We start from the raw sequence: 13,125 nt of genomic DNA on the forward strand, positions 1-13,125 counted from the left end.
CAAAAATCAGTGTAGTTATTGCGATTGGCGTGATATTCACCATCAAAGACAGCAAGCCTCATCGAGTGAAGGAAACTCTGGTTACTTCTTTCATAAAATTGGCACAGTATCTTCCACCTTCGCCTAATTTTATCGACTAAGGAGCAAATCCAACATTTTTATAACTACAGTGCATTGAAGTTCACCAGCAATATTGCAGCGTCGTAGATCTACTGAAGACGACTTTGCTAAGGGATTCAATTTTAGCGAATGAATTGCAACAAAGCTGTGGAAACTTGGATGAGCGGAGACATCACCTAATCGTGCTAAAGTTGTACTGAACCTTAAAAGGTGTCGCGACTTTCTCTTTCTTTTTGTTTTTTCTTTCTTTCTTTTGAAGACGAAGATGAGCCAGTCGACAATTGTGATGACCGACTTGAATAGAAGCTTTTGGAAGAAATTGAAGGTCCCACTGAAGGGCTAATACAACAGAACTTACACATACAGAATCAGATTGTGCTTACATATCTGTTTAAAATGCCTCTGTGGACAATTTTAACAGGTTCCTCAGTCTCGTCGTGGTTTAAAACGGATAAGATATGTATGACCAGAGTTCGCATGTTGAGTCCCTAATCCGTAATATTCCCAGCGCCACTGTTTTGCAACTTTCCATATGCCTCGTGATATACACAATCTGATCCCGATGCACCGGAGTGTTTTGTGAACCCGGCTGCAGATGTTCCTATGTAAAGAGCATGCGACCACATTAGAACAGAATTTTCACCATTTCTCTGAAGTAGTGGGAACACTCGGCAGTTCTTAAAGAGTCATTCTAGGAGAGAGACTCCGAGATCAACAATATCTAAACATTCATATATCCAGCCAAAGTTCACAAACAAGAAGAAAACATTGTAAACGGGTTTCTTTTGAAAGAGCTTCGACATGTAGTTTCCTTTTATGTTTGCCGATGTTCCGGACCTAATAGTTGTTTAATTCTTCTTTTGTAACGCAATAATCATAGTTAGCAGTGTTTCAAGTATAAGCACAAAAACTAAACTTTGCCGCTTATTTAATGATAATCCATCTAATTTCGTACGTATATTGTTTGATAAATCTTTCAACACCTGTTAGTCAGTTTTATAAATAGTACTAACGAATATTCCTACTTCATATGTCAACCTAAAGAGAATCTAAACAAGTCTCACTCAACGAATCTCCCGGCTTTGGTTGTTTGGTGTCTACGTACTGAAATAGCTGCAGTTCTATTGCCAAGAACGCGATAGGTAAGTCACGCATGTTATTATGTTTTTCGTATTTCTCTGCTTACTGCATATCATGCTGCGAAGGAAATAATTCCTAGAACAACGATAGAAATGAAGGGAAACGAAAACAAGGATTGAAGCAGAAGAGGAAAGAAAGAGGTCTTCCTGAAAATTTAGTGGTATTGAAAGGGCAAAGGACACAGTGTTCGATTGAGGAACGTCCACACGATCAACTTCAATTCAGATTCTTTTCAGGTTTAAGAAGCATGTATGCGGCGTATGCATGACTTGGTGAGCCAGCTCTTGTTGATATTTTATGATCGCAGATAAGTGCTATCTGTAGTGCCCTATAGATACCAATGGGATGAAAAGTTGCTGGGTGACTTAGTTCGATCTCGGACCATCGACCGTGCACTCGCAGACGAACTTCTTAGCACCTGCACTACAACCGCCCTTTACAAGCATTGGTGCAATGAATGACGAGAGAATTCTTACATTGTACTGCCTAAAGACAGCAGCTACGATGAGACAACTCACGACTACTTTTGGGATCATTGTTTGGGAAGAAATACCGTGTATAATACGTAAATACGAAGTCATGAAAACACAAAATCGGCGTATTTGATGAAATTTCGCTAAAGGAGTTATTAACTCAACTTATGAATTCATAGTGTTTCTATTTCACGAGGAGCTTCTGGCAGATGCACACAACTTATTCCTCGAAAATAACAAGATTCGTAATAAATTGCGAATTTGTTAAATCGTCATGTAAAGAGATGAGTTGTGTGTTTATCAACATCCATCACAAAACACCTAGATAGAAGGGAAAATGCATCTTAATGGATTGTGGATTCCACCCGCCATTTCCACGCACTCGCACGCCCAATAACTCTGCTCAATGGTCCAGAAACTGCTGCTCAATATTGAACGCTGTGGATTTTTTCACAGTAGTAACGAATTGATCCCTAGTTCGTAATTTGCTTCACGATATTACAGGCGCAGGCATTTCCGGGTAATGGTTCCAGGAAACTGGCATCAAACATTGCTAGAAAAACTAAAAAAAACGACATTGCAGTGATTTAAGAAGCACGTAGTGCAACCAAAGTCCAAGCGAATCTTGTTTTTCGTCATGTGAGCGATTACAGAAGAAAGATAACATGTAAGCGTTCAGGCGTAGGCATTTATGGATGATGATTGCCCCATCCATTAGTGTGACGAAAGATTAAAGTGAACTAATTAAAAGTGTCAGTACAGTACTATCCGTAGTTGTATGCGGCACTACTATAATAGTACGGGTACACTTACGCATCAGCAGATGACGCACAAATTTTCCACAGTTTTGATCATAGAAGAACGTGTTTTTTTTTTGTTGCAAAAAATTGGATCCAAACAGTTAAGAGAGGTATTCGAAGTAGGAAGAGAGAAAAGAGGTTGAAAACCAGCTCTAAACGTTCAGACAAAAGTCTTCTCAGAGCAATGATTCACAACGATATTTCGTGTTCTCCTCCACTGTTTTGCACTAACAGAGAACGACAGCTGGCAAATATCGCTCATTTTCCTTTTGCATGCTACCCATGTCATTCAAAATCCATAAAAACATCAGATCACCACTGTAAGCGTCACAATCATTTACCAGGAACAGAAGGTATACATAGTTTGTAACTCTGAACTTGGTCGGTCGCCCGTGACGTAGCATCTCAGGCACGGCTACATATCTTATTTATTCGTTACCGATTATGGATGATTGTTTCCGGGAAGTTACGCAGCGGCGGTTCTTTACATGAAAAACGCTGCAGCTCCTTAGAGGTGGGAATTTTCACGAATGCTCTTTGAATGTTGAGCCACTCCGCTCGTGTGTTGACCTGAGAACACGCTTCTAACCATTTTCAAGCGACGCTACAGCGCTGTGCTCTCAGGAAAGATGACATCTCAAGAGCATGCCCTACCTGGAGAGAGAAATACAGTTCGAGTGAAGTGCAACTCGAACCCATATCGTCATTTTCGGAGCGTGATTGTTGTGATGACTTGGAAGAATGTGGTACTTCTGTGTACTAGTACTAGTCAGTTGCTAGCCGGATGGTTGCCTCCTTTTCTTGTGGGAGAAAGATAGATCCCTTTTCATTCACTGAAGCAGAGGTATCAGATATTCTTGTTGTTCTGCGCATTGTTAAGCACAACCTTATAAATAGGCTGAACAGAATTGAAAAAATGGGCTGAGTTCATATTATATCTACTGAACGAGTAACGGAGGCTGATAATTGTATTGAAGAAGCAAGTAGTACTAAAAAAATATGACACATGGAAAAAGCTACTAATCCCGTCGGTAGAATTCGCAATATCATTTCTAGATAAAATTTGGACAAGCAGCAAGTACATATGTAGTGTTCACAAATTCACATACTTAGATGCACCATCACCCTATTCTGTCACGTGTGAAATCACGTGACAGAATAGGGTGATGGTGAATTAAATTATTAATTACACAGCTTTAAATGCGGATGGGTGGTGAGAAAGGCGGTAAAACAGTACGGTAGGACGTTCAAGTGCGAACAATTTGCATCGGATTGCGTTCCTAGCATTAAAGAAGGTTCCCAGTATAAACGCTTGTTAGTTGCTGTCCCAGAATTGCTTTTGCTGAATGACTCGAGTAGGGTTTGCTTTGCTAGTTGATTTTCAAGGGCGTTTGTACTACTTCCACCTGCGAACAACGCATCACCATGAGTAGCAAAGCGATAAAATTGAATCTACGGCTCGTGTTGTACTTACTATTGCCCTTTACGCACCACTTTCTTCCCAATACCTCCTTACAGAATTCAGTGAAGGATAGCATGTCTGGGTACTGCTGGCTGACTCACTTTTAAAAGGTCCCTTTTCTATGACAATTAGGGAGAGATGAGCGGAACCGCCCCGAAGCCGGCTATCTACAACCTCATCCCCAGTTTTCCCCGTGGCTTCCCTCACAGATCAAGTTCGTGGTATGCTACCTTCAAAGTGCTTTTATCCCACCTCGATCAATTTCTAACCAAAAACTCAGCACCAGAAAGAAAACGCGACTCACAGAAAAGGAGGAAAGCGCCGCAACGGGAATATTTCTACGCGCTTCAAATATTACCACAACCCCACGCACCAGAACATAACTATGCAAAGAATACACGCCCACTCATTGCATTATAGCAGGGTGATTTAATTAATAATCACACAGCACAACTGTCCTCACCCCATAAGAAGGATTTTCGCTGCAGGGTCGTATCGATGGCGTAAGCATATTGATGCGCCTACTCCAAGAATTTGCGATGGATAGCATTGGAGAGTGCTCACATCCTGGAAGCAATGAAATTTTCCTTTTACGTGCATCAGTGGCTTAGCAGTAGAGCTGTGCTGATTGAGCAGTACAGGAAGCGAGCGACGGCGATACGTCAATGAATGCAGACCGGACTACTGTACATGGAACTGTTCCTCCGCCAATATTTCGACGAATTCCCGCAGCAAATCCATCAACAAATGACGTCATCTTCATGCGATTTGCGATGAAACCTGGACTGATGAAGTTGCTTTGAACAAAAAACCTTGCAGGAAACAAAAAAAAACCTTGTGGAAAGCTGAACTTGCTGAAGACATGCTTATCCATAAACGAAGTTACGTGCAGAGACTCAATCATGAAATATCCGAGAGTTCAGGAAACTTACTGATGCTTAGGGGAATGTTGAATGGGTTATTGTGCATTTTCGGAAAAGTCGCCTACGCGCATGAGCAACAAAAAGTGCTACTTCAGTTATTTCGTTACAATTGCAACTGTGCACCAACCTCTCATTTGCGGACCTTTTAAAAAAAAGTGTCGCTAACTACTTTTGGAGCAGCAGCCAGTCGCCACAGTCCTTTTTTACATACAGAAAAAGATAAAGTAACCTGCCATTAACTTTCGAGAAAACAGGAACAACAAATTCATCCACAAAAGCAGTAGTAACAAAACGAGTCCATAACTTTACCCACTAAAGGAAGTCGAAAATATCTGAACCGAAGAATACCTTCATATCCTCACTTTTATCCGCGTCAGAAAAAAATGTACGGAGCTTTCGGTGCAGTAAGGGATCTGCGATTTAAAAAAGATATTCTGTGATTGTAGTTCAATGCATGATATTCCGTGCTAAAAAGGTCTCCAGCATTCAAACCAAAAAATATCCCAATGATTACCTCAGTTTTGCAAAGAAAACCAGGAAAAAACAGAAAATCTACCGAATATTTAAAAAGGGGCACCAACTTGCAGGGTATTGCTTTGTACAAAAAACCCGTCCAGTCATGGGCCAACCAAAGAATTTCGTGCAGTCCACGGAGAACGCATAATGATAGTTGGTTTGCAGCAATTCAGCAACTGCGGAGCTCTCATTTTTGTTTCTGTGGAACTCAAAGTAATTAGTTCGCTCAACGATCGGTCTCCAAACATGAACGACCAATATTTTTTGTCAAAAAAGACCATCTTATCGAAGAAGATGATAGAAAGTTCAAGAAAATAGTTATTTTGAACCCAGAGCTCGTCGCAAATCACTAACCAGTGGCATGTGTCTGCAGAGTGGAAGAAATACCGTATTTTATCTCAATAAATCATTTTTCTCTGATGAATTGTCTTTGAAAATTGATAGTATCTTGTCAACAATCGCAGGAAAAAACGTGAGAGGTGTTGTCTGCCTTCGAACAGACGAAACCTAGATTTGCGATTCGCTTGTCGGCAGATGACTTAAATTGTTCGCTGAGGACGAATTGACGCTTCTGGAAATCCGCAAAAATTGATAGAAGATGATACAAGAGCATAAATAAGTGAGCGATTTGTCGACGGACAAACTGAGAAGAACAGTGAAATGGTTTTCAGCTAGTAGGAAAGCAGAACTCGTGATCGTGATTGTGTTGGTATAGTCACGAAATTTGTGTTGGTTTACCTCCCACGATATCTAAAAGGTAAAAATCAAAATCTTTTCATTTAAGCACTAAACAGGATTTTTTGAGACATTGTACTCATCTCTCATCTTTTTATTGAGGAACAACGATGAAAGTCCAGAGGCGAAAACTGTCTACGTCACGGAGGTTCATCTATCGTATCTGTCCGCGTTGTTTATAGATTACTGCAACAGGCAATCCTGCAAGTTGTCCTTTATCCTGAAATCTTTGTAAACGAGTCAGGATCGCATGTTAACGGAATTGAAAGTAGAAAATGAGCAAAGAGGGAAGAAGAGTCATTCACAGGACTCACGACTACGGTGACAGTGAAAATTGAGGTAATCACTGTATAGCCGTAGGATACAAGAATCTGTACAGTATTTTGTGCTGTACATTGTACTGCACAATCAGGAGATTAAAAGATTAGCTGGAGTTGTTTCTAGTTCATTGGACATTGACATTTGAAAGTTTCGTAGATCACAATTCCGTTTTAAGCATCCGTTATATAGTCTTTGACCTAGGATTCAAATAAGTAATTTCAGTTGAGTTCGGATACACCCAGATTTCCACAGGTAGTAAAATTGTTTCTAAGTTGATAGGAGGACATGTGATCTTCGAAAGAAGCGAAGCACCAAGGCGAAGAGTGCTTCGAGGAGTTTTTAACGGAGAAAACAGAAAGCGTTTTCGGAAGTTTTGACAAAGTATTCACACCTATCCTTGATCCCTATGATCCTTATATTCATCAAATTTGTCCGATTTTCGTTTCGGAGACCGGACATTGTGTTGAAAACAAGTTGAGTAGTTAAATTATCTTGACGACATCCCGTACATCTCACGTGGTCACATCCTACGCCTTTTTTATTTGTTCCTTATTTCTGTGACTAAACATGATTTAGCGTCGTATGTCAATCAAAAGCTGCAGCGTAGAGAAAACGAGCAATTTTTTAGCACATTGCATTCCCCATACAACAATTTCTCTCCAGAAAAACCACACCAGTTCGTTCAACCAATTCCACCTTTTTGACCTCCGACATCAGAGATCGATTTGCAATTGTCTACGCTGAGCATCTCATACGATGGGTTAGGGAACTATATTATCTAGAAGATCAACGACTGAGAGCTTTGTGAACGACCGATGTGCAGGAGGGAAACATCTATTTTTCGGGTTTCAGAGTTGTGCAAATTTTGAAAGAGAAGGAAACGTATGATTTCTTTATTTTCCATCATTCATCAGTCAGAGGTCCAAAAATTCGTCCATCATTTTTTTTTCCAAAAAATAACCGCTTTTCTTATATTATGAAAGCATGGTCACATCAACCAGCACAAACATACATATACATTTGTTAATAATTCCCAGTCCTGCTGAAGTGAGGTGATATATACGTTGTAAGTATACAGGAGAAAAACTATTAAAAATTTGAAGAAAATTTATTTTTCTTTCCATTTTCATGTGTTCGCTTTACTTTGATCTCACTGAGTAAGCGGAATAAGAAACACCTGCGAACATTCTGTAAGTGATCTGTTGATCCTCGGAAATAATGCAGGAAATCACAGAACTTCAAGTATTTCGATTACAAGAAAGTTCACTTAGTACGGTGACGAATCAATCGTAAAGATATTTGTATAAAAAAATTCTTGTTGCAAATAGAACCCCACCCCCATTTTTCGCAAATGTTTCTTTTCTTGTCGACGCTAGATGAAAAGACCAACATTTTTCATAGGAAACATTTTCAATGAACATACAATGTCTCAACCAAAAGTATAAAATGAGAACGCAGAAAGTATACGCCATCGAACTTTTTTAGCTGCTATACAGACAAACTAGCCGAGCAATTTCAACGACCTTAAAATTACGGTAACTATAGAATTGACACCAAAAAAGCTAGCTACGTACATAGCGTCGCGAAACGATTGACAGCACAGTTTGTGTGCATCGTAAAACATCAAAATCGGAACGTCTGTCTTTTATGTACATGTGAAAAATTAGAATTGATGTGCCCTTAAAGTTAATCCTGGAAAGAGTCGCCGTTAAAACAGAAATGAGGAAAGAGGTTCTATGAATAAATGTGAAAACAAAAGTTCATCTTCTTCTTTCATTTGCTAATTTTGTCATGGCCGGCAAACAGGGGCTGTAGTATTTTAGCAGACGGGACGTACTGCTTTTGCTTTTGCTACTCTTGTCACCTACACCTGCTTGTCTTTAACAGCTCATGCGGTGATATAGCCGTCATGGCTGATGTCTTTCGTGGTTCTGCTTCCAACACATTAAAATCAGCATACCAGGAATCTGACGTGGTGAGGGAATCCGTGGGGAAAGCTAGAGCTGGGATAGTAGATTGCGGGATCAGGGGTGGTTCCGCTCACCTCTCCCTAATCGTCCTAAAAAAACAGCGTGGGAACCACCTTGGTTCCTACGAGGAACGCTAGAACGCTCCTCCACATATACGTTCTGGTCCTTTCAGTAACCTATTCACTTGAAGTTGAACAATTCACTTTTCAGTTTCACTTGAATAGGCGGTCGAGGAGAACTCTATGGTTTGGACCGCCGCGCAGCTGGGTGCGGCGCGCGCACATGGGGTCGAGTTATAGCCGAAATAGTCGTAGAAAACGGCGCCTTCCACGCTGTTCTTTTACAACGATTAAGGTAAGACGAGTGGAACCACCCCTGATCCCACAATCTACAACTCCATCTCTAGCTTGTCCAGCGGTTTCTCTCACTACGTCAGATTCATGGTATGTTGCCTTTAAAGAGGGGGAAAAAGGAATAGGAGGGACTGCGGAATTGTGGAAAAAAGGGATCTAGCGCAATGTGGCAGCTTTAGCACTGCTGCAACAGTTTTGATGGTTTCTCATTGGTTTGAGAAAAAAAAAGCTTGGAGCTGATGTTGCGGAGAAGATCGTCAGTGGTCAGCAGTTCTTTGAAACCACCCTTTTCCTCTGCTGCACTTGCGGATCCTTCTGACGCGAAAAAGATACAAAATCTATTTCCAATCCATAATAAACATTTAGTGCAAAACGAGAAACAGTATTAATGTCAAACTCTGAGACTGAATAAGAACCAAAAGGCTTCCGAGAACTTTTCGAACTCACTCTTTGATGCCAGTCTAGCTTTGACGTGCCACTGGAAAGGACAGCAGTAATAAGGCCTTTGAAACTAAATAAGTGTTTGTGTAAGCTCATTGTAGAACTAAGGAAACAAAAAGGAAACAAAAAAAAAGAAACAAAATGCAGTCTAAGCCAAAAAAATCACTTGAGGGACTTTAGAATGGTCACTCAAGCGAATTCAGCAAGGTGCATAGTTTTTTCCTGGTTTTCGATGTTTCAATGTTAGTGCTCTGCAATTACCAAAAGCACTAAATGGTAATTTACTGATAGAATAGGTATGTGTGTGCATGGGTTGTTGCTAAGCAAAGAAAGCTACGATGCACAGAAGTTCGTCCTCTTATACGAGCACTCAAGCTGAGGAGCTTGATTTTTACGAGCTGCGCTAGCTAGCTGATTTGAAGAATTTTCTGGACACAAGAAACAAAAACCAAGATGGTTTCCCTGATGTATGTGTGAATTGGTGACTACCTATGAATTGGCGAAAACTAAACACACCACCAGAAGATTCTGCAAATTTACTACGGAGAAAACTGTTTTGCTGCTCCAAGATTTGTAGCTACAATGTCAGAACAGTCTATGTAAACGCGAATCTGAATAATGTTCTCAAATCGCTGCAGGGTGTACCAAATCTCATCTGACTGCTTTCCGGGAGATCAAGAACTGAACGAGGTACGCGTGAAATCTCTGCAAAGATGTACTTGTTAACAGCGGAGGGAAAGTTCCGCTACGAAATTTAGGAGCGCCAAACATTGCGCACCCAGCCGCCTATTCTCCGCCAATGCTCAGAGAATCCTGCCACTTTGTTCGGCATCCTTCGTTTCTGGTGTTAGCGCCCAAAATCATTAAGTATAACTAACTATTAGTCAACAATTTCGCCAGCTGATGGGATCGAATTCGAAGCACTTCTTAAAAAAATGAGGAGAGTACTTTTTTGAGGAAGTGCAATGGCAATGTTCATAGCTCAGGCCTCAACTGAATAACTGCTATGAGTATTTATTTCGCAAACGCCATCGCTTGCAAATTCTGCTGATGTTACCTCTCTCGCTCGCTGGAAGACGTGACGCTTATGTGTTCCCGAATGAATCAATGAACTACTTTCTACTTCGCTGAAGAGTTCTAACTAACCAATTTCGAATTGAATGGATGATCTAGCACGATAATCCTGGTGTCCTCATGTGTATAGTCGGGTTAAAATGGCATGAAACACCGAAACAGTCCAGCTGCTTAGGCGGCTGCGCTTGAAGCAGAGCACTGGAGACAGCGGTCGGAATCTCGGTGGGACCGTCGCGGACGAACGTAGTAAGGTTCCTCTTCGATCCTAACCGAAAATGAGAAAATACTGCAACAAGAGTTCAATGTCGGATTTCGATAAAGTCTGCCCGTCTTAGAACAATAATTTTGAGCAACAAAAGCAACAAAATTATTAATCACGAGTGTGGATCACTCAGAACAACAACTCAGTTGAGTTGTGCATGGTTGTGCGATGCTGCAACAGCAATCCACTTCATCACCCGAGTGTTGTATGTCCCTGTCTTGATACGTTCAGGACTGCATATTCATTAGCTCCTAGCTCCAAGCATAGATGCAGGCCTATTTTTGAAAACAAACAAAAGATCCCAATGCCATCTTCAGTATGAACTTAGTCGTCAGAGAGAAATTGACACACTGAAAGACTACCTTAGAAATGATTAAAGTATTCAGTTATCCCGGCGTTCGGAAAGAATGTAGTACGGAGCGGAAAAATACCCAGGGATATGGGATGCGGGTTATATATAAAGGTGAAGGAAGTTGGCGATAAATCACAGATACCAGTGACAAGTTTCTGAACGGAAATAATCAATTCTGGAATAGAAGTAATAGAGCAATTACCATTGGACTGAACGTGAAGCTTATTCAATGACAACGTATCCTTTCCACTTTCTTATAGATCTCTACTGTATAATATACAATAAAGCAGAACATATCCTCGAGCAACGTGTTAGATAAGAATAACATGGGAAATTCGCACCAACAACAACTTTTTCCCACTTTTGTAGTTATTCGTCAAACTTTCGTCAAACAAACGCATTCTATTTTACATCCATTAAAAAGAAAACCGAAAAAAAGGGCGTTACACTAGCCAAATTTTATTTAACTGATCTCCTTGGTATGGGGATGCGAATACGAGTCTGACTGCTACCTGCTAGTGGCCCTCCTTTTACCAAATGCAATCAGGCGTTCGAGTGTACGCATTAGAAACGTGCGAGCACCTGCACTGTTATATGGCGAATAATTCCCATACTTTGCAAAAAGGTACTTTCATCCAGAACATTGCCAGAACCTGGAAGGTCAATTGCCTGAAAGAAACTGAAGGCAACGACCATTCGTTTCGTCATGCTCAACTTCCGAAAACAGTCGAGTGAACTCCAACAAACAGGCCTATCTATTCTTCTGCGGTATCTCTGTACCCTCTGCGAGAGATCGCCCCGTCATCAGCATCGAAAATTACACCATATACCGCGGCGATGCTGATGAGAAGAAAAGAGATCTGGATTGTAATTGCCTTCACACCCACGGAAACCGAAATCAATGTGCTGATGTCTAAAATACCCGGCCAGCAGGTGGTCATTGTAGAAGTCGACGCAAATGCAAAGATTGGACTCGAAAAACAGTCCGATGTTTTAGGAAAATGGCATTATCTAGCGGAACGCAGGTCGCACAACGGTGACCGTCTGGTTGACTTGTGCGAACAGACGGGCCTCATCATCGCTTCCACGTTCGAGCGGAATCATCGACGCCATCAGCGCACGTGGCAGGGGTCAACCTTTCTTGATGAGATGAAGTCTCTCAAACCTCAACTCGACTCAGTCGGACATCCGAAAACCAGAGCTGTTTGGAACGTTGTTTTCGACTTTGACCACCATCTTCTCAGCTTCATACGGCTTCACAACAGAAACCGAAAAGTTCCTCTTCAAACAAAAATCGACATGGCAGGTCTGAAAGACGAAGAATGCAGAACGAATATTCGCCAACTTGTGTACATTCATGCTGGAGAACGGACCAGGAAGAAACTTTGCAATGCTGATTTCTTTACAAAGTGCATCCAGGACGCTGACATCCCTTGCATCGCAAGGTAAACGATACCAGTCCTATTGCCGCAGAAGAAGTCTGCCTTTGCATCTACTGAAACAAAATTCACGAATAATTCTTTATGCGCCGCCCGCAGCACTAATGACTTCAGCCAGGAAGGAAAGAAGGAGAAGCGTTTGAGAAAGAAGTTGTGTCGTCAGCTGCAAAAAGACCACGAAAAAGAATTGATGTCAAGAGCGAAGGAGTTTGAAAAGACTTTTCAATTTGGAGGGATCACTTCAAGGCCACCGACACCTAATCGGAGGTTCTGGTCCAGAAGAAAAAAAAAATGGAAAATCTAGTGGAGACGACGGGATTCGCGCAGAAATGCTGGAATATCTTCCTCCGTCTGGAATTCGTGAGATGAGAAAGATGAAAGATGAACATGGATAGACGAAAGGATACCTGACTTGTGAAGACACGCTATCATAATTCCCCTTCACAAGAAGCCATTCGTTATGGACCCTAGGAATTATCGAGGAATATCTTTGCTGTGTGTTATGTACAAGGTATTGGAGTGCATTATCCTAAGCCGACTCATTAAACATCGCGAAGAAACAACGTGCGAAGAGCAAGGTGGCTTTCGTCCTGGCCGATCTACGACTGACCAGGTGTTCATCGTCAGGAAAGTGATCGAAATCTGGCATCGGTATTCGAAGCCAATGCAATTTGCGTTTCTGAACTTTGAGGCCGCGTTCGACCTCTCTTCATCGAGGCCGTCTTCTCAACGCGCTCCGCCCCG

At 41.4% G+C, this 13,125-nt stretch overlaps 1 protein-coding gene across 1 annotated transcript; it reads left to right on the forward strand.

Annotated features, from left to right (window-relative positions):
• Window positions 1-11,779: 11,779 nt before the first annotated feature.
• RB195_005835 (uncharacterized protein) lies at window positions 11,780-12,391 on the forward strand (the record flags this gene model as incomplete). Its single annotated transcript, XM_064178607.1, has 1 exon — window positions 11,780-12,391. One exon carries the CDS (start codon window positions 11,780-11,782, stop codon window positions 12,389-12,391), a length of 612 nt encoding a protein of 203 aa, XP_064035636.1.
• Between the last annotated feature and the right edge of the window lie 734 nt (window positions 12,392-13,125).

The sequence above is a fragment of the Necator americanus genome, chromosome I (assembly GCF_031761385.1).
Source record: "Necator americanus strain Aroian chromosome I, whole genome shotgun sequence".
NCBI lineage: Eukaryota > Metazoa > Nematoda > Chromadorea > Rhabditida > Ancylostomatidae > Necator > Necator americanus.